The sequence below is a fragment of the Myotis nattereri genome, assembly GCF_964212035.1.
Source record: "Myotis nattereri genome assembly, chromosome: 15".
NCBI lineage: Eukaryota > Metazoa > Chordata > Mammalia > Chiroptera > Vespertilionidae > Myotis > Myotis nattereri.
The window spans coordinates 45,492,072-45,518,098 of NC_138090.1; the positions used below are offsets into that span (position 1 = coordinate 45,492,072).

The 26,027-nt window shown below is 57.2% G+C and overlaps 1 protein-coding gene across 1 annotated transcript; it reads left to right on the forward strand.

The window, feature by feature from the left end:
* Positions 1–5,901: 5,901 nt before the first annotated feature.
* Positions 5,902–12,312, forward strand: CEACAM16 (CEA cell adhesion molecule 16, tectorial membrane component; the record flags this gene model as incomplete). The annotated part of the gene is made up of 6 exons (XM_081107333.1): positions 5,902–5,938; positions 7,053–7,397; positions 7,732–8,007; positions 8,942–9,220; positions 11,564–11,890; positions 12,251–12,312. The coding sequence occupies 6 exons, from the start codon at positions 5,902–5,904 to the stop codon at positions 12,310–12,312; spliced, it is 1,326 nt and encodes a 441-aa protein (XP_080963459.1).
* Between the last annotated feature and the right edge of the window lie 13,715 nt (positions 12,313–26,027).

A 26,027-nucleotide genomic window follows, 5' to 3' on the forward strand; every position in this document is an offset into this window, starting at 1 on the left:
CATTTCGCAAATGAGGAAGTGGCTGTTTGGGGAAGGAAGCGGGCTGGGCCGTGACCAAGAGTGATTATGATTCATGGGGAAAACCCTTCCTCGGAATCCAACCCCTTTGTGAGCAAAGGGCATTGCCCTCTGAAACAGTGGCTGGGCAGCTGGCTCAGGGGGAGCGGCCGTCGAGGGGGGTGCAGGCTCTCTCCTGTGCCGGGGCGGGGTGGCGGGTGGGTGAGTCTGGAGGGAGGGGTTCCACAGGGGACTTGGAGGCCAGGAGGCCACTGCTGAAGCAAAGAGGTCGAAATAGCTAACCATTTTGACCCCCTCCAACCTGCACTGCCCGCCCCCCGCCCCCAGCACCCATCTTGCCTCAGACCTTCAGCACCCTACTGTCTGTGTCATGGGTTATGCATATATGCATACAAGGTCTTCGGGGGTCAATGGGGGAGAGAGGGGGACATATGTAATATTTTCAACAATAAAGAATGATTAAAAACAAGATAAATCAATGAATGACAAAACAATCATAACACATTAAAATAATAATAATAATTAATAATAATAATAATAATCCTGCCCCGAGGAAGCGTTCAGGGTGATAAAAGTGCCCTGGAGCTAGATGTGGGCGACGGCTGCCCGAGATGAATTTTCTGGGAAGGGACTTATGCCCCCGTGAAGCTGATAAAGAGATTATATTGTTCCGGAGACAAAAGTGAATTTGAACACTGGCTGGGCATTTGAAGAGACTAGGGCAATGCTTGTTTTCACTTTCTTTTCACTTTTGAGGTGAAATAGTGACACTGTGGATGTGGTTTTCTAATGAGTCCCTCACATTTTAGGGGTGCAGGCTGAAGTACCTACGAATAAAGTTAGAACACGGCTGGAATTTGCTTTCAAATGATATGGGAGGGGCGGGGGAGGGGAGGGGAGACCAGATGCTCTCTCTCCAGCCACCTCCCACTGCCCCCTCCCCCATCACTCAGCTCCAGCCACACAGCCTCCCAGCTGCCCTCACAGGGCCCCTTCCTGCCCCAGGGCCTTTGCTGTCCCTTCTGCCAACCCCTTTCCCTGCGACGTTCCCTCCTCAGAAAGCCCCCCCGCCATTCCCCATCCTCTGGCCCCGTGTTATGTTTTACAGCACTTATCTCTCCCTGACGTGATCCGCGGTATCAGTTGTTTGATTATTGCCCATCTCCCTCCAATAGGACTTAGCCTCACAGGGAAGCGATGTGGCCTGTATCCTTGACGCAACCTGGCGGATAGTCAACGCTCAATAAATATTTGTTAAATGATTGAATAGCCTGGAAAACCCCAGGTAAATGAGGTGAGAGGGGAAGGAGGAGGGGGGCAAGGTGAATATCCGAGCGAAGGGAACAGCCCGTGCCAAGGCCTGAGGCGGGCTCCCCCGCCCACTGTCCCCTCTCGCACGGGGGTCTGCGTGCTCTTTCCCAGGTTGAGGAGTTAAGGGGACATGGGTCCCTTCTCCCCAGGAACATGACCAAGCCGGGATCTGGCCAGGTGGCACAGGAAGCCACACCCTGAGGTCAGATCCGTGAGTAAATATTGCAGCAGCCTCAGCCTCACCCTGGTGAGATACTGGGAGGGGGAGGGCGTCTCAGAAACCTGCCAACCAACCCCTCAGCTCCAAGGTCTCTGCCCGGGGAGGACAGGCCAAGAGTCCTGCCAGGGGACACAGGCCACCCACCTTATCTACGTAGCAAACACTGACTAAGCCTGGTAGGTGGGGCCTCAGCCAGGGGGCTGAATGCCGTGGTCCCAGTCCGCCTGGGCTCCCCAAGGAATGAATGAGGTGGCTGGTGAGAGGAGAGGGCTGGGAGTGGGGGAAGGGAGCTGACAAAACAGGGTCAGAGAACCTTGTCCCCAGCTGGCCATGTGGAAGATGAGACATAGCCACTCCAGCTTCTCGAGGCAATGACCCTGAACCTCCCGTTTCCTTGTCTGCAAAACAGGCTCCAGCCTCAGGGCCTCACACTTACCAAAGCACTCCTGCCCCAGGGCCTTTGCACTGGCTGTTCCCTCTCTGCCAGGAAGGCTCTTCCCCCAGAATCACGTGGGTCCCTTCCAGAGTCTAAGGAACACATAAAATGGAGTTGTTTTCACCAAGCTGCTACAAGTATTAACGTGATGAGGGTCCGGGCATGAGGAAAGACTCCATTCCTGTTCTCACTAGCCCGGGAACTTAAACTTTCTGGGACGTTCCAGTCCTGCCTGAGTGCCTGGCCCTCCAGGTAGCCCTCTAATCGTGCCCTGAAGGACTCACATATCCAGGCCACCTGACACCCATTATCCAGGCCTTGGCACAGCGTGACCAGACCTCCTGGCACCCAGCTCCCCGTCTCCCTGAATCTGACTGATAACCGTCCTGGACCAGCCCAGGGCTAAGAATGCAGGATTGATCATTTTCAAGAATGTACTTTCAGCCCAGCCAGTGTGGCTCAGTGGTTAAGCATGGAGCTATGAACCAGGAGGTCACAGTTCGATTCCCAGTCAGGGCACACGCCCAGGTTTCGGCTCGATCCTCAGTGTAGGGCGTGCAGGAGGCAGCCAATCAATGATTCTCTCTCATCATTGATGTTTCTCTCCCTCTCCCTTCCTCTCTGAAATCAATTATTTAAAAAAAAAAAATAAAGTACTTTTATTTGCTTCTTCAGGACACGTCTGGGTTTTTGCCTGGCTGTGTTTCCAATTTGCAGACTCCAAGACCTTAGAATAAATCTCTGTCATTTATTTCTAGTAAAGCCTCACTCTTCTTCTTTTTAAAAAATATATTTTTATTGGTTTCAGAGAGGAAGGGAGAGGGAGAGAGAGATAGAAATATCAATGATGAGAGAGAATCATTGATCGGCTGCCTCCTGCACACCCTCTACTAGGGATGGAGCCCGAAACCTGGGCATGTGCCCTTGACCGGAATCGAACCTGGGACCCTTCAGTCCACAGGCTGACGCTCTATCCACTGAGCCAAACCGGCCAGGGCTCTAGAGTCTTTTTGAGTTTTTCTCGACGGGTCTCTACGCCTCCTGTGACGCCTTCTCGCTGCCCTCCCTGAAGCCGCCGTGGCCACTCCGGCTTCCCCAGCTCCACGGTGCAGGGACTGGGGTCTGTCTGATTCATGGCTGCGACCCAGGGCCCAGCAGGGAGCCCGGCACAGGGCAGGTCTCAGCACGTGTGAGCTGCGTGGTGAATGAAGTGTCCACACACGTGGGCCCTCCGTGCGCCGCTCACCTCCACCCTCAGAGGACACCCAGGGAAGCCAATGCCATGGTCCCCCACCACCCACTCTACAGAGAGACAACGGGCCCTGCCCGGCGCTGCCTGCTCTACTGTCAGGCCTGGCACCGGTGCTCAACAAACTGCAGCTACTGGACCGAGCATTTGGGCTCCTGTCGTGCCCAGGAGCACCGGAGGAGGGCCAGGGAGGAGGGCCGGGGAGGAGGGGCTGGAGCAGACCGCAGAGAAGGGTCCGGGTGTTGCTGTGGGCGGCAGGGAGCATGGCAGAGTCTGGGCAGGAGCCGGTTCCGCCCTAAGCCTCTTGGAGCCAAGTCCTTGTCATGCTCCTCAGCCAGTTCACCAGAAACCAGGGCCTCCCTGGAGACTCCGGTCTCTGTGAGTCATCCACACCTGGTGTCCGGTTCCACAAACACTCCCTGTGCCCAACCCTGGGCTGGGCTGGGCAGTGCGGGGGACACAGTGGTGACCCCAGCACCCCTGGTCCTCCCCTCCCAGGACTCACCGTCCAGTCGGGGAGACCGACCCAGGGGGTCAGGGTTGGGATGGGATCCCAGGGCACATTTGGCCCAGGCTGAGAACCCAGGAGGGCTGCCTGGAGGAGGAGAAGTTGTTAGGCAGGTGAGGAAACAGTAGAGGGAAGCAGGGGACATGCTGAGTGGAGGGAGTGCACATGAGACAGAAGAACTGGGGCAGGAAGTTCCACAAGAAAGGGGTGTCCCAGGAGGCTGGGGAGCCATGGCAGGTTCTACCCACCACGGTGGGTGGGGGGCAAAGACCACAGAAGAGTTGGGAGGGGCAGCCAGACAAGAGATAGGAGGTACCTGGACCAGGGCCCGGGCCACAGGGCAGAAGAGAAAGGAGCTCATGGAAGAAACATTTAGGAGGCAGGTGCCATAAGGCATGGTGTGTTGGGGGGTGGAGAGGGGGAGGGGGGCGTCAGGGGCTCGGCCTGTCTCTCTGCCCCAATGACAGTGGACGGTGGCGCCGTCCCTGACAAGAGGACGGGGAGGGGCAGCAGATCTGGGGCAGATGCCAAGGTCAGTTTGGGACGAGGTGAGTGAGAGGTGCCCAGGGACACGGGGAGGCATCCTGAATGACACTGGGATGCGGTCCCGGGGCGCAGGGGAGGGGCTGGGCCAGGACAGAGAAGGGTGAGGTGAGGTCACAGCGGGATGGGGAGAGCAGGCGGCGCCAGGTCACCCACACCTCTCACTCCCCCTGCAGAGCCCCGCCCGGCAAGGGCAGCTCGGGACAGGGCTCTGGAGGAACAAACCGGGACAGGTGAGCCACGGTGGGCCCTGCCCCGGAGCCGGCCCCTGGGGCCCCGGGGGACCAGGACCCAGCGGCCACCAAGACATGAACATCACACGTCCGTCAGGAATGCTCTTCCCCCAGGACCCCCCCCCCCCCGCGTCCCTGCCCTCCCACGTGACCTCGGCCCAACATCACCTTCTCAGGGACCCCCTCCCTCGCCCCCTGCAACCCCCCTTCCTGGTTTTATTTTCCTAGACGTCACTTATCTCCATTCCACATGGAACAGATTTTACATTTGATTTGTTTACCCCACGAGGGCAGGGACTACACCTCCCAGCACCTAGGACAGTGCCTGCTCCTTCCATACTCGCTGAACACGTGAGAGAGCGATTTACGGAGCATTTACTTGCTCTGTGCCGGGCACTGTTGTAAGCCTTCCACGCGTGCTTACTCATTTAATGCTCTCAGCAGCCCTAGGAGAGGGGTGCTGTCATCATCCCCATTTCACAGGTGAGGCAATTGAGGCCCCGTGGGCTCCATAGCGTGCCCAGAGTCCTGGAGGTAGAGGACAGTAGCGATAGGTCCAGGCCCCCATTTTCAGTAGCAGCCACACCAACCGACCTCGTCTGTGGGGCCCCCTCTGCCAGGCGCCGGCTTAATTCCTAACGTGCGGCCTCTCGCTGACGGCTCGCCCCAGCCCTGAGCGGGGAGGGCTACACCCCCGTTTCTCGGTCCTGAGCGGGAGGCCAAGAAGCACAGCCCCAAAGGCGCTGTGCAGCCACCCGGCCTCGGGCCCTTCTGTGCGGCTTTGAAACAGAGCAGGGTTCACATCCCTTTCCTGCCGGAACGGAGGCCAGTCCGAGCCCCTGCCCGGTGCCTCAGTTTCCCCAGCTGCAAAGGAACGGAGGCTCTGACAGCGCCCGCCTCGCAGGACACCCCCGAGGTGACAGCTGAGGGCCACCCGCAGCAGCCAGGCCGGGAAGCCGCAGCCTCGGTTGCTGGGTTTTGCTCCTCACTTGACCCCAAAGCGCAACAGAGAGGCCAGGCCTGGGCCGTGGGTAGGAACTGGCCTGAAACCTTCCCCCGCCACCCGCCTCCTCCCCGGCGACCTGGTTCTTCTCCCGGTACCAAACCCAGGCCCTCGGCACAAAGAAGGTTAGGCAGTGCCCCAGGAGGCCTGGCCAGGTCGTGGCCCCTGGCCCGTGCCCGCCACGCCTGCTCCGGGACCCAAACAGGGCCTCCGATCCTTGGTGACTCGATCCCTCCAAATTCAGGTGATCTCCCCGGCTCCAAATCGCCGAGCCCTCCCAGGTCCGGCGCCAGACGGAGCCAAGCCCCAACCAGGAAGGGCCTCGGGGAGCCTCGGGACGCCAACGCCGCTGCCTCCAGGAGCCAGATCGGGGGCGAAAGATGGCGCTAGCTGGGTGCAGCTGGCTCCTCCTCAGCGGTGAGCGAGAGCGGTGCCCCCTGCTGCCCCCGGACCCTCAGCCCCGATGGCCTCGGGGAGGGAGAGGGACGGTGTGAGCAGAAGCCCAGCAGGCTGGGTAGGGAGGCAGCTGGGCTCCACACAGGCGCAGGCTCTTCCCAGAGGCACGGGGTGGGCCATGCAGCCCCGTGGGGCCGGCAGGGTGGGCCCCGGAGGTTCCCACGGCCGCCCGTGCCTGAGCCTGGGCGAGGCAGCCCCTGCTACTCCTTGACTCCCATGGCAAGCCCTGACTGAGGCGTGGAAGCTGGAGCAGGGTGCGTTCTCACCAGCAGCCGGCCCCTCCCCGAGGACCTGGCTGTGGGCAGGTGCCTCCCCCTTCTCGGCCTCAGTTTCCTCATCTGTGAAATGGGCCTCACGCACAGCGTGGTCTGCAGGTCACTTGAGCAGCATGACAGGGCGTGCTCCGCACCTAGAGCTGCTCCGAGGCCCCCTCCTCACCCCCCCTTCATAGACCAGAAACCTGGGGCGCAAGAAGGGAGGTCGCTGCCCAGGCCCCACAGCCAGGAAGCGGCGGAGACCCGCGCCCTGCCTCGCAGCCGGGCTCTACCCGCCTGGAAAGTCCCGGAAAGCAGGCCAGGCGCGTGCGTGCCTCTTGCGTGAGAACCACCGTCCGTGGCTACCCATCCCCGGGAAACACACACACCGCAAAGCCGAGCAGCCCTGACCAGCTAGTCGGGTTGGGAGGTTAGCTGTTGGGTTGAGAAGAAAAGGGGTGGAGTGTCTTCGTCGTGGGGAGGCGAGGGCAGAGCACTGGCCTGGGAGTCAGGGCCGAGGGCCGGAGGAGCCAGCCCCGGCCTGTAAGCCTCCGTCTGGTGACTCTGTCTCAGTCCCATGAAATGCAAGGTCCCCGGAGCTGCCGGTGGGCTATGCGCTTGGCACAGCCCATCACATTCAGTTCTCAGAGCACCCCCCTCCCCGGGACTGACTGCGCCTGGCTAATATGTACTGGGCACTTATGGCATCCCAGGAGCCCAGGTGCCAGGAGCCCAGGTGCCAGGAGCCCAGGTCTCCTTCTCCCTCCGATGAGGGGACCGGCCACACCAGCCTCATCCCGCTTCTCTGGCTCCTTCCCCAGCCGCGTTCCTGAGCACCGGGGCGGAGATCTCCATCACCCCAGAGCCCGACCAGCCGGCCGAAGGGGACAACGTCACGCTGGCTGTCCGCGGGCTGTCGGGGGAGCTGCTCGCCTACAGCTGGTATGCGGGGCCCACGCTCAGCCTGGCTTACCTGGTGTCCAGCTACATCGTAAGCACAGGCGACGAGACCCCCGGCCCGGCCCACACGGGGCGGGAAGCTGTGCGCCCCGACGGCAGCCTGGACATTCATGGCGCCCTGCCTGGGCACTCGGGCACCTACATCCTTCAGACTCTCAACAGGCAGCTTCAGACGGAGGTGGGCTACGGACACTTGCGAGTCTATGGTGAGATAACCCCCAGCCCTCCTCTTCCCCAGCCAGGCCTGGCCACCTCCTTTCTAATCCCTCTTCTAAAAAAAAAAAAAGAAGAAGAAGAAGAAGGAAAAAAAAACCTCTAAAAAAATGTTAAAGCCATAAAAAGCCTTGAAACAACATGAAAATGCCCGCCTCCTTCAGGATGGCCTCCAGGATTACACCTGCCTCTTACCCCATTCTTTGCCACTGTGGCTGGGGTTACAGGGGCACCACCAGGATGCAGCCATGCCCCCTGCCTGGGAGTGGGGAGGCCCCGGGAGCAGGCGGTGCCCGGGGCCCTCCCCCTCTGTCTCTTGCCCCACAGAGATCCTGGCCCAGCCCGAGGTCATCGCCAACAGCACGGAGCTGGTGGAGCGCCGAGACACCCTGCGCCTGCTGTGCAGCAGCCCCAGCCCCGCCGAGGTCCGGTGGTTCTTCAACGGCGAGGCTCTGCCCATCGCCCTCCGCCTAGGCCTGTCCCCCGACGGCCGGGTGCTGACCCGGCACGGCATCCGCCGGGAGGAGGCGGGGGCCTACCAGTGTGAGGTCTCGAACCCGGTCAGTGTGAGCCGCAGCGAGCCCATCAACCTGAACGTGTACTGTGAGTCCTCCCGGCCCCGCCCGAGACACCCAACCTCATAGCTGGGGAAACTGAGTCCAAGGCAGGGCGCCCGAGGGCAGACAGCGTGTCCGCAGGTGTCCTGGGGTTAGGAACCAGGGACCCCTCTGAAAAGGTGTCTGGCCCATCTCCTGAGGATTAAGCACACTGTTGGGATGGAATAGCCCTCCAGTGTGAAGCAATTCCCTCAGGGAAGGGAGGGCACTGGTTTTTGAAAAGGAGGCGGGAAGTAAGTGGTGGACTGGGAAGGGAGATGAAATAAAAACACTAGCAAGGCCGGGAGTCGCTGGAGTCCGAGGAAAGCTAACCACGGAGGCACTCGAGGGCCGGGGGCGTAGGAAATCCTAGAACCCAGAACTCTCCGACCAAGGACTCTGGCCTTGAGAAGCACTGAATTCTAGACTCTGAGGATGCTGGTAACGCTAGAAGCAGAGATTCTTAGACTCTTAGCATCTAATTCTGCAACCTTAGAGCCACCCGACCCTAGAATCTTAGAAAACCTAGATTTCCAGGCTCTGACCGACCATCCTAGCACCTGAGCCATCACCCGTGGAGCCTTAGCGAGCTGGGCTTCTAGAATGGCTTGTCGGGAACCAGCCGCGTAGACTTGTGTGTTTTTTTAATGGAGCCGTCGATTTCAAGTCTACTTGAAATGCAGTCTGGCTCAACACCCTCTTTTCCCAGAAGAGACACTGAGATCCCTCCCCTGAGAGGGAAAGTGACTCAAGAGCCTTCCTAGAGCGAGTTAGAGACCCGTGTGGCATCCGGAAAGGCAGGAGCTCTTTTTCCCTCCACGAGGCCCAGCTATTCCCAGGGGCCCAGGCCGGTGGAAAGAAAGCCAGGGGTGCCCACCTCCCCGCCCCGCCCCTCCCCGCCCCCCTCCACTGCCCCGTGTCTCTCGCTCCTGCCCCCACAGTTGGCCCGGAACGCGTGGCTATCCTCCAGGATTCCACCACCCTCACGGGCTGCACCATCAAAGTTGACTTCAACGCGTCCCTCACCCTGTGGTGCGTGTCCCGGTCCTGCCCGGAGCCCGAGTACGTGTGGGCCTTCAACGGGCGGGCCCTCAAGAACGGCCAAGACCACCTCAACATCAGCAGCATGACGGCGGCCCAGGAGGGCACGTACACGTGTATTGCTAAGAACCCCAAGACCCTGCTCTCCGGATCGGCCTCGGTGGTGGTCAAGCTCACTGGTGGGTCGCCCAGCCGGACCCCTGCCCCTCTCCCCCGCCCCCCGCCCCCCCGGGAGGCCCAGTGGACGTAAAGGTTTGGCTGCTCCACCAGCAGTTAGGCCACCATCTACCCAACTAAGGATGGGAAAGGGAGAGAGTCTCAACCCAGCTGGTGGCCAAGCAACCCGCCAGGTGGACCCCTCTTCATCCAGGAGGCAAAAGGAGGCAGCGCGTCCTGTCGCCTGGAAAACAGACGACAAACCTGGCTCTCCCCCCTGAGGGGCGGCACCGGGAGAAGCGGGCGGCAGGCCCCACACTGTGCAGCGCAGGGGGAGAGGCGGCCCCGCATGCCGGTGCCCGTTCTAAATCAGTCGCAGCTGCCAAGGGGCTTCACCCACGCCCTGGGAGAGGCCGCTGAATTTCCGGGCGGCCAGGTGGATTACCCCGTTATCTGGCCCAGACGATGGTGTGGGCACCCACTGGGGGGCTCTCTCTCTCTCTCTCTCTCTCTCTCTCTCTCTCTCTCTCTTTCTTTCACTCTCTGAAAATCACAGCCAATTGTTGGCAAATGGAAAAACACAGCTGAACAGCAATCTTGTCCTTGTCCTTAAATGACCTGGGGCTGGGGCTGCAGGCACAGCTGGTGTTTTCAGAGCCAAAGGGAGCCTCTGGGGACACTTCCTCACCCCCTGGGGGGGGGGTGGCTTTGAACATTAGGGTCTGATTAATTCCCTCTTGGTTCCTTCCCAAGTGGCCCCCATCCCCCGGGGACAGTGGGAGCAGTCGCCCCCCCCCCTCCTCCCCTCCCTCCTCCTAACAGGCTGGGTCTCATCCAAAGGGTGGATCCTCTTTCACCCAAAGCAGAAATGACATCCCCAGAGGTAAGTGTGCCTCCTGCCCCAGCCCACTGGCCCGGCAGCTGGTCCTGGCAGGAGGCGGGGGGGGGGGGGGAGGCGGGGGGGGGCCAGATGACCTCAGGTGCTGCCCCAGGCCCTGCCTGAGGGGGGTGCCCCAGGTGTGCAGGTATGTGCAGGGAGTGGGCCTTCTGAACTGTCAGCAACCCCGGCAGGTGCCAGGAGAGAGACAGAGGAAAGGAGACATCACCCTTCCCCTCCCGGGGGAGCCGCTGATCTGATGGAGGAGGCATGGTCTCTGCCCTGAAAGAGATGGTCCTGGGACAGGGAGGCACAGCCTCCGTATTCAAGAGGCTGCTAGTCAGAGAGGAGAGGCCATGGGGGAGACCAGACACCCACCCTCAATGAGCTTCCAATCAGATGGAGGAGGCCCAGTCCGCGCTTGGAGAGAGTTTCTATTCTGATGGCGGAGACATGGCCTTGAGGAGACACGGCCCTTTTACTTATTTCTTTATCTATCTATCTATTTATTTATTTATTAGAATTCCTAGTCTGATGGGGGAGACACAGTTCCTACCTTGGGGCTACTCCCAATCTGATGGGGGAGTACAGGTCTCCCACTTTCTAGGAATTTCTAGTCTGATGCACCCATCCAGTCTCTGGGGTCCCAGCCTGATTGGAAAGACCAAACCCAGTGATCGCGCACTCCCACCCCGATGGAGGAGACACGGCCTCTGCCCCTCAGGAACGCTCAGCCTGATGGGAAACCACAGCCCGCACATGTCCAGGCCTCTCCACCTGGCAGGAAGGACCCCCTGGGGCACACAGCTCCCACCTATCTGATGGGGAAGACGTGGTCCCCACGTTCTAGAATTTCCGATCTAATGGGGGAGACACGGCCCCCCATTTTCTAGAATTTCCGATCAGATAGGGGAGGCGTGGCCCCTATGTTTTGGGAGTCTGCAGTCTGATGGAGGAGACATGACCCTAGCCTCTAGGGCAGCGGTTCTCAACCTGTGGGTCGCGACCCCTTGGGCGGTCGAATGACCCTTTCACAGGGGTCGCCTAGACCATCCTGCATATCAGATATTTACATGACAATTCATAACAGTAGCAACATTACAGTGATGAAGTAGCAACAAAAATAATTTTACGATTGGGTCACAACATGAGGAACTGTATTTAAAGGGCCAGAGGTTGAGAACCACTGCTCTAGGGTCTTGCACTTTCGTGAGAGAAAGATCCCCCAGAGGCTGAACAATTTTCGTCTAATGGGGGAGAGGTGGCCACCTCCCGCTGGGGCCGCCGGCCTGACCGAGGAAGACAGAATCCCTGGCAGGCTTATTGGGACGAGAGACCCTCCACACCAGTCACCAACTTCCTCTGTCTCCTTCCCAGAGCCCTGCACGGGGGAGCACAGCCGGCTGGGGGCGGGCACAGCTGAGCCCGCTGGGGGCAGCAGGGGACACGATGCCCCCCAGCTGAGCCCGCGTCCCCTCTCTCTCCCCAGCGGCTGTCGTGGCCATGTCGATCGTGCCCGTGCCGACCAAGCCGACGGAGGGCCAGGACGTGACGCTGACCGTCCAGGGCTACCCCAAGGACCTGCTGGTCTACGCCTGGTACCGCGGGCCTGCCTCCGAGCCCAACCGGCTGCTCAGCCAGCTGCCGTCCGGGAACTGGATCGCAGGCCCCGCGCACACCGGCCGGGAGGTGGGCTTCGCCAACTGCTCGCTGCTGGTGCAGAAGGTGAACCTCACGGACGCCGGACGCTACACACTCAAGACCGTCACGCTGCAGGGCAAGACAGAGACGCTGGAGCTGGAGCTGCAGGTGGCCCGTGAGTGTGTGGGAGGGCGGGGGGGGGGGGGGCGCACGCCGCCTGCAGACAGGGGCTCCCAAAAGGGGACTTCCCACCAGACTGCCAGAAGGAACCTTGCCTCCTCCATCTGACTGGGCGGTCCCCAAATGAGCTCTTCTGCCTCTTTCGTCAAACTGATGGCCTAGAGCAGGGGTCCACAGGCCTCCTCTATCAGACTGGGGGCTACTGGAGGGGTCCATAGGCCTCCTCTGTCAGACTGGGGGCTACTGGAGGGGCCTTTCATGCCTTCTCTCTCAGACAATAATTTTATGGTTATTAAAATTATAGACAAGAGGTACACCAGACTGAAAGGAGAACAGGGCATCCTTTTCCCCACAGATGAGTGGACCCTAAAACACAGAAGGCAATGCTTCTACCATCGCATCGGGGAAGTTGGCTAATGGTGGGAGTTTACCTCCCCTGTCAGACTAGAGATCTAGAGTCAGGGTGGATCCTGCCTCCCTCTTCAGACTGTCACCCTAGACAATGGGGATCACATCTCACCTTTTGCGTTACAGTGGGGATGTGGACAGAATTTCTCCCAGCAGAGGGTGGAAATTCTCTCTCAAACTGAAATAGGAATGACCTACTCCATTACGATGGAGGTGTCCAGGTGGTAGGCATTGTGTCTCCTCTGTCAGCCTGGGAATTTCCAGATGTTGGGGACCACCACTCCCAGACTGGGAGTGCCCAGAAGTTGGGAACAATGTCTCCTCCATCAGACTGGGAGCTCCCAGGTGTTGGGGACCGTGTCTCCCCATCAGACTGGGAGCTCCCACAAATCAGGAACAATGTCTCCTCCATCAGACTGGGAGCTCCCAGAGTCAGGGACCGTGTCTCCTCCATCAGACTGGGGGCTCCCAGAGTCAGGGACTATGTCTCCTCCATCAGACTGGGAGCTCCCAGAGTCAGGGACCATGTCTCCCCCATCAGACTGGGAGCTCCCAGAGTCAGGGACTGTGTCTCCTCCATCAGACTGGGAGCTCCCAGAGTCAGGGACTATGTCTCCTCCATCAGACTGGGGGCTCCCAGAGTCAGGGACCATGTCTCCTCCATCAGACTGGGAGCTCCCAGAGTCAGGGACCGTGTCTCCCCCATCAGCCTGGGAGCTCCCAGAGTCAGGGACCATGTCTCTTCCATCAGACTGGGAGCTCCCAGAATCAGGGACCGTGTCTCCTCCATCAGACTGGGAGCTCCCAGAGTCAGGGGCCGTGTCTCCTCCATCAGACTGGGAGCTCCCAGAGTCAGGGGCCGTGCCTCCTCCATCAGACTGGGAGCTCCCAGAGTCAGGGGCCGTGTCTCCTCCATCAGACTGGGAGCTCCCAGAGTCAGGGACCTTGTCTCCCCCATCAGACTGGGAGCTCCCAGAGTCAGGGGCCGTGTCTCCTCCATCAGACTGGGAGCTCCCAGAGTCAGGGACCGTGTCTCCCCACGGACTGAGCACCTCCAGGGCCCTGAGAGGCCATGTTCCAGAAACAGGGCCGTGTTTTACCCATTAGACCAGGAGCTCGCAGACACTGGGGACTAGGTCATTCCCCAGGCTGGAGTCTTGCCTCCCCCATCAGACACTCTCAGAAGCCATGTCCCTGAGTCAGGGACAGAGTTGCCCTCCCTCGGGCTTGAAGCTTCTAGGATCAGGGACCCAATCACCAGCAGGCACCCTGGACCCCCTCTTTCATCCACTCACTCATCAAGCCCTGGTTTTCTGGGCCAGTGTTGGGGGAAGAATGTTGTCCAGGGACAGCAGGCCACCCCCCAATGAGGCCCGGGGATGCCCTTTCACCTGTCTCTCTTCTCACAGTCAACCTTCCTCCCTTGCACGAAGACCAGCGCTACCTTCCTGAACCTGAACCTGGCACAGGCTGAGCGTGGGGCGGGCGGGGCCGCCGGGAGGCTGGGGGTGGGCAGGGGAGCGGGAGGGGTGGGGGCACCGGGGACCTGGTCCCCTGCCTCCCTGATGGCCTCCTCTGCCCCTTTGCCCCATCCTCCCCCACAGCCCTGGAGTAGCAGCGCCGCCCTGGAGACCTCCAGAGAGAAGACCTCTGCCACCTTCCCCACCGCCCCCGTGAGCGGAAGATCACCGCGGTTTCGGCCCTCTGTTCTCCTGCTTCCACTGTAGAGTTAGAGCCAACAGGGCCCTACTCCTCCACTGAGCTGTCGGAGAGCCGCCGAGGCCATAAACCTGCTGGTTAACACCCTGTGTCCGCCTCTCCTTCCACCATCGCCAACCCTGCCGCTTCCTGGTGGCCCGCAGGCTGCCTTTCCCACCCGAGATCCTTCTCGGTCTGTGTGCGTGCGTGCACAGGGGTGCCCGGGTCACGGGGCTGCGAGCCCTGATGCTCACTGGCAGGCCTCGGGCCCTTCCCGCATCTGCCCAGGTGACAGCTGAGGGTCCTGCCTCCCAGGGGGCCGCAGACTGCCCCTCCCGTGGACACCCACAGAGCTGGGCTCTGCTGACACGGCCTCCCCGATCTGCGCTCGCTGCACCACCCAGGCCCTGACACCGCTGCTTGTGTACAGGACAGTTATGAGTTACAACATCGGGGCCCTAATCTCACATTTGCCATGGATTCACTGGGCCCTCAGTATGCCCAGGGTGTGGGCTCAGGGTAAACTAGAGTTTTCCAAACCATTCTATTAGCCGCAGAGCTTTCTCTCGATGCAAGTTTAAATGGTAGGTCAGTATATTATTTAAAATAGTAATGCAGCCAGTGTTTCTCAATGGTGAGAGTATCAGCCCATCCATCAAAGGGTCATGTGTTCAATTCCTGCTCAAGAGCATGAGCCTGGGTTGCAGGTTTGATCCCCAGCCCTGGTTGGGGCACGTGCGGGAGGAAACCGATCGATGTGTCTCTCTCACATTGATGTTTCTCTCTCTCTCTCTCTCCCTCTCTCCCGCCCTCCCTTCCACTCTCTCTAAAAAAATACATAAATAAGTAAAATAGCAATGCAATAAAAGTAGATATCCGTTCAAAAGCTATAGCCTTCTCTCCCCCAAAATTTCTACACATTTGAAAACAATTCCTTAAATGTAAATAATATTTAGATTATAGAGGTCATTAAAGTAGCAACCAGAGCCCTAGCCAGTTTTGCTCAGTGGATAGAGCACAGGCCTGCGGACTAAAGGGTCCCAGGTTCAATTCTGATCCAGGGCACATGCCTGGTTGCAGTCTCGATCCCCAGTAGGGGGCGTGCAAGAGGCAGCCAATCAATGATTCTCTCTCATCATTGATGCTTCTATCTCTCTCTCCCTCTCCCTTCCTATCTGAAATCAATAATATATATTTTCAACCAGAATCAAACAGCAGTGAAAACACTCCATATAGAAATCTGTGGGCTGTGGCCAAAGCCACACTGGGAGGGGGGGATGCTTAAATGCACTGAACGTAATAAAAGAAAAGAACTTCCAAGTGAAGCAAATAAACTTTCCACTCAGGAAACGAGAAAAAGCCCACAAAATAAATCAAAGAAAACAAGGTAAGAAATTGAGAACGATCAAAGCAAAAATGGGCAAAATATAAAAACAAAATTGGAGTTGGTCAATCAATCCTAAAGTGATTCTTTGAAAATGCCAATAAAATAGACAAACTCTTTGTGATGAGAGGCAGAGGAGACTCCTATAGAAAAGAAAGGAGACGCTGCTCTGGTTGAAGTAGAGGGTCTGTCTGTCCGGGGTTAGATTCTCAATAAATATATATCGGGGGGCGGGAGGGGGGGACCTGGCAGGTTTGTGAACTGCTCCCCAGCCGCTATTCCCCTCTCCTCTTCCATGATCGCAAGCACTGACTACCGTGAAAGAAGATGGAAAATGTCAGGTACTCACTTTCCCAGACTGTTTTGCAGCTTCAGGAGGCCATGTGACCCAGTCTGGCCAATGACGAGAGAGCCAGAAGGCCTGTCCACTAAAAAGTCCAGGGGGCGCTAAGACTTTGGAAGCTAATACCTAATTCAGTGGCCTCTAGTATGAGGTTTTCCAGGCAGTAGCACCCCTGGAAACTGAGGATGGACTTGAGCCCATACTCTTAATCCCACCACTCGTCAGCCCCGCAGTGGGAAACAGGGTCCGTCTCTCCCCGCCCCTCCAAAGTCACCTAAGAGCCGGTGAGAGCCCTCGCCGGTTTGGCTCAGCGGAAAGCACGTTGGCCTGTGGACTAAAGGGTCCCGGGTTCGATTCTGGTCGAGGGCATGTACTTCGGTTGCAGGCTCCTCCCTGGCCCGGGCCCTGGTCAGGGCGCTTGCAGGAGGCAACCACTTGATGTGTTTCTCTCACGTCGATGTTTCTCTGTCTCTCCCTCTCTCTTCCACTCTCCCTAAAAATCAATGGAAAAATATCCTCGGGTGAGGATTAACAACAACAACAAAAAGTCAGTGGCAGCTGTAGGGCTCGAGCCTCGGTATATCGGTGAGAATTTCTTTTTAGTGGCCAGTAGGGGAGACTGGAAATAATACACACAACAGAAGCAACAAGAGAAGACTAACATAAGATAAAAGAGGAACTGGCATAGGGAAGAGTAGCTTGCACGGATGGAAGGTTGCCTCTCTCAGACATAAAAAAAGAACTCATCAACGAACTGTTCAGAGCTGGAATGGTGGTTCCGTGGTGTCACCCGGGACACAGCTCTTTCTCTTTCTGCTCCATTGTTCTTGGCTTGGGGCTTCCATTCTCTTCATCACCTCGTGGTCCAAGACGCCTGCTGGAGCTGCAGCCGCCCCATCCGTGTTCCAGAAAGAAGGGGACAAAAGCAACAAGAGCCCCCCCACCAATGTATGGACCGTGCCCCTTTTCAGAAACCTTTCCCAAAGGCCCATCCTACAACTTCCACTTACACCTGACTGGCCAGCTCTTTGTCACGTGACGACCCTAGCTGCAAGGGAGGCTGAGAAGTAGAGTCTTTTCCCTGGGTACACTGCTGCCTCAGGGAACATCAGGGCCCTGCCACCAAGGAAGACAGGAAGAACGGCTCCCAGGTGGGAGCTGGCAGGCTCTGCCATGCCAGACCTTAGACCTCCTACCTTCCACATTGGACAAAATGACCTTTCTCACCTAAGCCTGATGGTAGCCACAGCCATGGTAGCAGGGAACTGGGAGAGACTGGGGTTGTATTTTTTTTTTTAATGTATTTTATCTAGAACATTTTAATTTTTTATTTTTTTAAATTTTATTTTATTGTTTAAAGTATTACAAATAGTATAGTACATATGCCTCCTTTTTTTCCCCATTGACCTTCCCCCGGCCTCCCCTACCCCCCAGCACATGCCCTCAACCACCCCCAACCCCACCCCCACCCCCAGTGTCTTGCGTCCACTGGTTATGCTTATAAGCATGCATACAAGTCCTTCGGTTGATCTCTTACCCCCCCGCTGCACCCCCCCCCCCATACTGGGGCTGTATTTAGTTGGGTCTTGCTTTGTGCACTGCAGAATGAGGCCAGTAGGAGGGGTGCCGGGAGCGACAGAGGAGGCAGCTCAGGTTTCTGGGTCAAGCAGATCCCGTATCCTTAGGGTGTAGAGGCTCAGATGTCCCCAAAACCAAGTCTTCCATCTCTCGAGATATCTCTGGGCTCCTCGACTGAATCCTTCAGGCCGTCCAGTTCCCTCCTTTCACAGAACAGCAACAATCACCACAAAATAATAATAGTTCCTGTACCTCGGGCACTGATTTTGTCAGACACTATCTCAATGAATTCCTACAACAACCTTTATGAGTAGCTACTGCCAGCTCCTCCATTTCACAGGGAGGAAACTGAGGCACAAGGTCCCACCATTCCCACAGCTGCTGTGGGAGGCCCTGGCGGGTGAGTCCCCTTCCTTCCTCAGCAGAGCAGGTGCTCGAGGACACAGGCTTGGGGCCCAGACGGAGCTGCGCTGGCCACGCACCATCGCTGTGGGCAGATTGCTTTTGCTCACCTGTACAAATCCTATATAATAAAACCTTATATGCAAATCGACCAAACGGCAGAATGACCGGTCACTATGACACGCACTGACCACCAGGGGGCAGACGCTCAGTGCAGGAGCTGCCCTCTGGTGGTCAGTGCGCTCCCACAGGGGAAGTATCGCTCAGCCAGGAGCTGGGCTCACAGCTGGCAAGCACAGCGGCAGTAGCGGAAGCCTCTCCCGCCTCCTCGGCAGCGCTAAGGACCCCTCAGGGGATGTCTGACTGCTGGCTTAGGCCTGCTCCTTGCCAGTAGTCAGACATCCCTTGAAGGGTCCCGGACTGCAAGAGGGCGCAGGCCAGGCTGAGGGACCGCCCCCCCGCATCAGTGCACGAATGTTGTGCACCAGGCCTCTAGTAAGATAATTATAGTGGCCATTGCCTGCCCAGTGTTGCTCAGTGGTTGAGCATTGGCCTACTAACCAGGAGGTCGATTCCCGGGCAGAGCACATGCCCGGATTTTGGGCTCAATCCCCAGTAAGGGGTGTGCAAGAGGCAGCCAATCGATGATTCTCTCTCATTATTTGTTTCTCTTGCTCTCTCTCTCTCTGAAATAAAAAAAAAAAATACATTTTTAAAAATAATAATAATAGTGGCCATCGCCATGGCCAGTGTGGCTCAGTTGGTGGAGCACGGTCCCGTGCACCAAAAGGGTACCAGTTGGTTCCTGGTCAGGGTACATGCCCAGGGTGCAGGCTCAGTCTCTGGTAGGGGGTGTGCAGGAGGCAGAATCGATGTTCCCCTCTCACATCAATGTTTCTCTCTTTCTCTCCCTCTCTAAAAAAAAATCAATAAAAATATATTTTTTAAAATAGTGCCCACCTCCTAGGATTGTTGAAAAGATTAAATGAGTCGAGCAAAGAATCTGGCACACACGTGCTTGGTAAAGGTCTTTGACCCCTGTAATGTTTTGTTAGCTTTCGGTGACAGGCAGATAGAAAAGCCAAAAACAATCATTTTTCTGCAATGCCTTCTTCCCGGGGGACTGAATTAACCCTGCCACACAGGTCTGCCTCCTTTTATGAAATACACGACGTTCTTGAAAATTAAATTGCAGAAAACTCCTTACAAGAAAATATAATAAGTGTTTATGGGCTTTTACAATCGTGACTTCACTCGTCTCAAGTTCAGGGGTGACATGCTCTGAACACGGATTCTCTACCTTGCTCTCATCCTTTTGAAAGGGGATCACCTTCCCCCAATCTCCTAGCTGCTTATTAAAAACTCACAAGGCCCAGTCCTGGCTGGTGTGTTCAGTGGTTAGAGCATTGGCCTGCGCACCGAAGGGTCCTGGGTTAGATTCCCAGTCGAGGGCACTGTGGGAACCACACCAGAAGCACCAGATAGTCAAGGCAACAGAGTGTGAAAGGCCTTGTTGATGGTACGCCGGAAGGGCCAAGGCCACTCTGAACTTGGGAATCTTAATCAGAATGTTCAAAGCTAAGGTGCCGTAAGCAGCTGCAAGGCCACCGTGAACTCATGGCACACTGTGCCCTTCTGAAGCCAACATGATTGATGTCATTGTTGGCTAGAGGCCTCCTTTGTCTAAGTGGTGGAATGCATGGTATTGACCAGCCAGCGTACGGGGGAGAGAAGCTGAGGCAGACACAGAGGATGCAGCTGCCGTGTGCAGGAAAGGCTGGCGCGGTTGCAGAAGCTGCTGAGACGGAGAGCTCAGGTGCCTCGACTCTGTGAGGCAGTGTGTCTAGGGGGCAGCGTGCGGTGCACTGCTCAGATAGTAACTGTGGCTACAGAGATTGCTACTACTGTGTGGGAAAGGTAGGTATTTACCAGCCGGAGTGCGGCTGCCTATAGGGGATTGCTGGGAAGGACTGTTTTGTCTGATGGTTAAGTAGCCACTGGCTTCTGCAGTAGACTCTTTTTTTCTATATTCCCACAACTTCTCGCGGCTTCTCCGTCTAAGACCCGGCATCCAAGAACGTCCAGTCCCTAGGCAAAGGTCCAGTCCCTAGGCAGAGGGGCTCAGACCCAGCAGAGAGTGCAACGGGCAGGGTTTGAGAAGATACCTACCCAGATAGTTGGCGTAGTCGAGCAGAATTCAGAAGAATCTATGGACTCAGAGCAGCTGAGCTGTAGCTGCATCTGACAGGCCCATACCTGGGTTTTAGCTCGGACCCCTGCCTAGGTGGGGCGTGTGCAGGAGGTATCTCTCTCTCTCTCTCTCTCTCTCTCTCTCTCTCTCCCTCCCTCCTTTCCACTCTCTCTAAAAATCAATGGGAAAAAATATCCCCAGGTAGGAGTAACAACAAGGAAAGTACACAGGGCCCAGGGAATCCGCTTCTCATGGGAAAAGAGCTGGAAGTTGGATTTTTTAAAGAAATAGCCTAGCCCTAGCCGGTTTGGCTGAGTGGATAGAGAGAGCATCAGCCTGTGGACGGAAGGGGCCCGGGTTTGATTCCAGTCAAGAGCACATGCTCATGTTTTGGAGGCCTGCTCCCCAATAGGGGGCATGCAGGAGGCAGCCAATCAATGATTTTCTCTCATCATTGATGTTTCTATCTCTTTCTCCTTCTCCCTTCCTCTCTGAAATAAATAATTTTTTAAAAAGAAAGCAAGAAATAGCCTGGTTAATTTTTGTCAACTGGGAAGTGGGGTGACCCAGATGCAGGGGCTGTTTAACAGAAAAAGGAAAGTGAGGCGCAAGGAAGAGGAGGTGACTTGCCGGAAGCCACTCAGTCATTAAGGTGCAGCGCCAGGAATTAGCCCAGAGAGGGGCAGGAGCTGGCTCAGCGTCACACAGCAGGTTTCAGACTGAGGAGGCTGAAAGCAGCTCCTCCCTCCCCTCCTCCTCAAAGTCACAAAGTTGATGGTGCTGGGGGCCTGGGATTCTACCAGCCGTGGCCGTGGCCGTGGCCGTGGCCTTGGCCGTGGCCGGGAGCTAGTCTGGGCCTCCTGGGCAGCCTCTGCCTCTCGGTGCCCCATTCCTCCCCCTCACCCCAGATGCCTTTTCTCAAGTAACCCTTCTGCAGGGGGGAGGGCAGGGGGGAGGGGTGGGAATGACCTTGAGGCCAGAACACACAATGGTCCAGTCACTGCCTGGAGCCCTGCCAGGGAGAGGAAGGAAATCTGCCCTGTTTTTCTCCCCTGGGCTGGAATGTTGATTCAGGGTGGAGAGGGGAGGAGGGTGGGAGAGGGAGGAGGAGGGAGAAAGTGAATAGGGTGAATAGGAAGGCGGAGGTAAGGAAGGAGGAGGAGGGATGAGAAGGAGCAGGGGGAGAAGAAGAGAGAGAAGGGGGTAGGTGCCTGGCACCAGGGTGCCAAGGCCAGACTTTGGGAACCCAGCAGGGACAGGGAGTCTGGTCAGCTCCTGCCTGTCCTGACACACAGTGAAGGTTCCAAAGAGGGCATCTCTCTCTCTCTCTCTCTCTCTCTCTCTCTCTCTCTCTCTCTCTCTCACACACACACACACACACACACACACACACACACACGGGGTTGCACAGAACCAGGGCAGCCACAGGGCCTCACCTGTGCTGCCGATCACAGGCAGGTGACTCTCAGAAGCAGGTGTCAGCCTGACCCTTCCTCGGAAAAGGAAACCCACCCCCACCCCCACCCCGAGGGAAGGTCTCCTTTCTGGAATTAGCTCCCCTTTGGATCACAGTCCACCTGCTTCTCCTCTGACTCCTGGCCTCCAGGCTGTTTGAACAAAACCAACTCCTGCCCCAGGGCCTTTGCACCAGCCTCTCCCTCTGCCAAGACCGTTCTTCCCCTGGATCACGCCATTCAGGTTTCTGTTCAGATCTCCAGCCCTGTTCTTCATAGCACTTACGGCACAGCCGACCGTGTTATAGCTTCCTCTCTTCACGCCTTCGTTATGTCTTCTCCGCCAGGCTGTGAGCTCTGGGAGGCGGGCACGTGATCTCTTCTGTTCACCACGGATGTTTCCATCACCTAAGCCAGTGCTTGGTACAGAGTAGAAGCAGTAGCGATGCGACAGAGGCCTGCCCGACCAGCTAACAAAACACATTTCAGAGCTATGATATTGTTTGTAGACCCCTGCATAGCACATTACCCCAACACGCAACAGCTTTGTCACCTCACAGTTTCCGTCCGTCAAGAATCCAGGAGTGGCTTAGCTGTCGGCTCGGCTCAGGTGCCCCGTGAGGGTGCAGGTAGGATGGCACCCGGGCCGCAGGCGTCTGAGGGCCTGGCTGGGGCTGGGGGACCCTCTTCCTGTCCCACTCGCAGGGCTGTTGGCAGGAGCCCCGGTCCCTCGGCACACGGACCTCCCCACAGAGCATCCTGGGGACCAGGCCGCTGAGCCCCGGAGCGCGTGATCCGATGGGGCGGCGAGGAGGAAGCCAGGGGCCTCGTCTGAGAAGTCACAGACCATGTCACTGGGAGCGCGTCACTGCACCCAGCCACGTCGGAGGGGAGGGCAGCCCGGGGCCACCTTTGCAGGGGACGATTGTGGACGGAGCTGAGGACCTCGTTGAAAACCACCAGGGCCATGCGAGCTGAACAAAGGGACCCACGGGAATACAGTGCATGTTGGAGAGTGTCTGAGTCCGTTCCGGCTGCCGTAACGAAGTAGCACAGACAGGGTGACGTAAACGACAGGAATTTACTTCTCACGGTTCTAGAGGCTGTGAGTGCCAGCGAAGTATGTTTCCTTCTGGGGCCTCATCTCCATCTCACCACGTGCCCACACGTCCCCTTCCTTGTGGCTTCACGGGGACAGAGAGGGGACAAGTTTTCTGGTGTCTCTTTTTAAAAAGATATATTTTTATTGATTTCAGAGAGGAAGGAAGAGGGAGAGAGACAGAGAAACATCCATGATGAGAGAGAATCATGGATCGGCTGCCTCCTGCACGCCCCCTCCTGGGGATCGAGCCCACAACCTAGGCATGTGCCCTTGGCTGAAATCGAACCCAGGACCCTTCAGTCCACAGGCCAACGCTCTATCCACTGAGCCAAACCGGCTGGTGTCTCTTCTTTTTTTTTTTTTAATATATTTTATTGATTTTTTACAGAGAGGAAGGGAGAGGGATAGAGAGTTAGAAACATCGATGAGAGAGAAAACATTGATCAGCTGCCTCCTGCACATCTCCTACTGGGGATGTGCCCGCAACCAAGGTACATGCCCCTGACCGGAATCGAACCCAGGACCCTTCAGTCCGCAGGCCAACGCTCTATCCACTGAGCCAAACCAGTGAGGGCTGGTGTCTCTTCTTATAAGGACACTAATCCTATTAGATCTGGCCCTCACCCTCTGGACCTCACTTAACCTTAATGACCCCCCTATAGGCCCTATCTCCAGGCGGCACATTGGGGGTTCGGCGTCAGCATATGAATTTGGAGGCTTGGGGAACATAATAAGGGGCAACACAAGAGCAGAATCACTGCCCGCACCCCCCAGCTCCAAGAACAGTGCCAGGCAAACAATCAGTGCTCAGTAAACACTTGATAAGTGAATGGATGGATGAATGAATGAATGAATGAATGGGGAATATCTGTCAAGTGTGTACCCTAAGCATGAACTGTATAAGGTCATGGTGCACACACTGACCCACATTGCCGGTCCCTGGCCTCACAAGCCCACAGCCCAGAGTGGAGGACAGACACTAACAGGCCAGTAGACAAAGTCATTACCAAGTGTCATGATGCCCTGACCGAAAAACACGGGTTCTAAGAGGAAAACACCGAGTGTGAAATGTCAGGTGGAGACTCCAAAGCAGCCTGCCAGAGGGGCGGAATTGAAGGTCTGTATCAGTTCCCTGTGGCTGCTATAACAAATACCACACACTTACTGACTTAAAAGAGCAGAAATGTATTCTCTTAAAGTTCCGGAAGTCAGGGATCCAAAATGAGGCTGACAGGGCTCAAATCAAGGTGGGAACAGGCTGGTGGCTTCTGGAAGCTCCAGGGGGGAATCTGTTCCTTGCCTCTTCCGTCTTCTGGTGGCTGCCAGCATTCCTTGGCTTGTGGCTGCATCACTGCAATCTCTGCTTCTACCTCACATCACCTTCTCTTCCGTAGTCCAACCTCCCTCTGCTGTCCCTGGGATGACAGGTAGGGCCCACCCAGATAATGCAGGGTCATCGCCCCATCTCAGGATCCTCAACTTCTTCACAACGTAAAGCCCCTTTCGCCATACATGGCAACATTCACAGGTTCTGGGGATTCAGACTTGGATTGGGGGTGGAGGCGGGGGAGGTGGGAGGGAGGGACATTATTCAGCTAACCACAAGGTGAGACCCGAAAGATCAGAGGAGCTGGGTGGAAAGCTGGCAGGGACAACATTTCAAACACGGGGAACAGAATGTGCAAAGTCCAGGAGGCAGGTTCAAGGCCAGTGTGGCTGGCGTGGAGGAAGCAAGGGGAGAGTGGAGGAAGTGAGGGCAACTGAGGACCGGGATCATGCAGGCCTCGTGGGCCATGATGAAGACTTTTGCCCTCAGCTCAAGTGAGGTGGGAGCCTGGGCCCATGTGCAAAGGCCGGGGCTCTACCTGAGGCCCTAACAGGATCCCTCTGACCACATGTCAGAAGAGACTGTCGGGAGCAGATGTAAGGGGATGCAGCCAGGAGGCGACATGGTGACGGGAGGCGATGGCACTGGACCAGGGTGGTGGCCCTGGAGGGTGGGATAGATTTGGAAGGCAGAGCCCATAGCGCTTGCTGATGGACTGGACGTGGCGTGGAAGCAGAGAGGCGTCCGGGGGTCTCGGGCTTTGGGCTGAGCGGGCCCAGGGCGGAGCTGCCACCCATGAGGCCGCAGGACTGCAGGCTCGGGGTGGAAGTCGGCAGCAAGTTGTGGACTGTGGTTTTCACCCACCTCGAGGGGCCCCTTATCCTCTCCCCCAACTTCCCCTCCCGCGGGCGGGTGGAGCTGGCCTTGTTTGCTTCCCTCTGGTTATCCGTTTGATGGCGGGGAAAGCTGGTCCGGCTGGTTTTCCCCTAGCCCGGCAGACACCTCTTCCCTCCGCCTGTCCCTGACCCTCCCGCCTGGGAAGCCCCGCGGCCTCCTAAACTGTCCCAGCAGGACGGGGCCCTGCCGCCCAGCCAGATGGGCCCCTAAAGGGGAAGTGGGTTACCCACAGTCACCCGGCCTGTGGTCAGCTGAGGACTTCAGGGTCTCATCTTCTCAAGCCCCCCCCCCCCCACCCCACCCAACCCGGCCCTGGGAAGCTGGGGAGGAACCACCAATTCTTTCCACATTTCACACGAGAAAAGTGGGGCTCCAGGAGAGGCCCCCCCTCACCCAAGACGCTCCTCAAATGGGGAAGCAGGGATGTCAACCCAGGTCCTGACCGAAGGATGTCTGTGCTATCAGCTCTGAGGAGAAAGCAGTGGGTGCCCCTTGCCCCCCCAGAGCCCATATCACAGACAGTGACAACCCAGCACTGGTCAGGGCCGAGAACGGGAGCCCAGGAGGCTGGGTAGGGGAACATCTGACCCAGCTGGGGGTCAGGGAGGGCTCCCTGGAAGAGGGGACTCCTTGGGAGGATGAGTGAGCGTTAATACCAGTTGGTGCAAATGTTTCTGGGAGAGGAAACAGTGTGTGCAAAGGCCCAGGATTAAGGGGGACCTTGGGGGCTTCCAAACTCTGACCGTGTCTTTCCCTGATTCAGCTCTCCTATGGCTGCCCTTGCAAGCTCTTTAGCCTGGCATTCATTCACTCATATTCATTCATTCATTAATTCATTCATTCAAACAAGCAAATAATCCCTGGAATCTGTTATTGTCAGGCCCTAGAGCAGTGGTTCTCAACCTTCCTAATGCCGTGACCCTTTAATACAGTTCCTCATGTTGTGGTGACCCCCAATTTCATTGTTACAAATTGAACATAATGAAAGCATAGTGATGAATCACAAAACAATATGTGATTATATATGTGTTTTCCGATGGTCTTAGGCGACCCCTGTGAAAGGGTCGTTCGCCCCCCAAAGGGGTCGCGGCCCACAGGTTGAGAACCGCTGCCCTATAGGGATAGAGCAGGGACCTCAACAGCCCGAAGGGCTGTGACCTTGACACCTGGACCTAGGGAGTCAGGCTGGGCCTGCGGGAGGCCTAAGAGCCATGCGGGGGAAGAGACGGGGAGCGGTGCTCCAGCTAGAGGGACAGCCCGTGCAAAGGCCTCGAGGTGAGCCCTGAGAGACACTTCCTCCAGAAACAGCTCCTGCCCCGCGGAGGCCCCGGGTGGCGGGGGAGAGGCT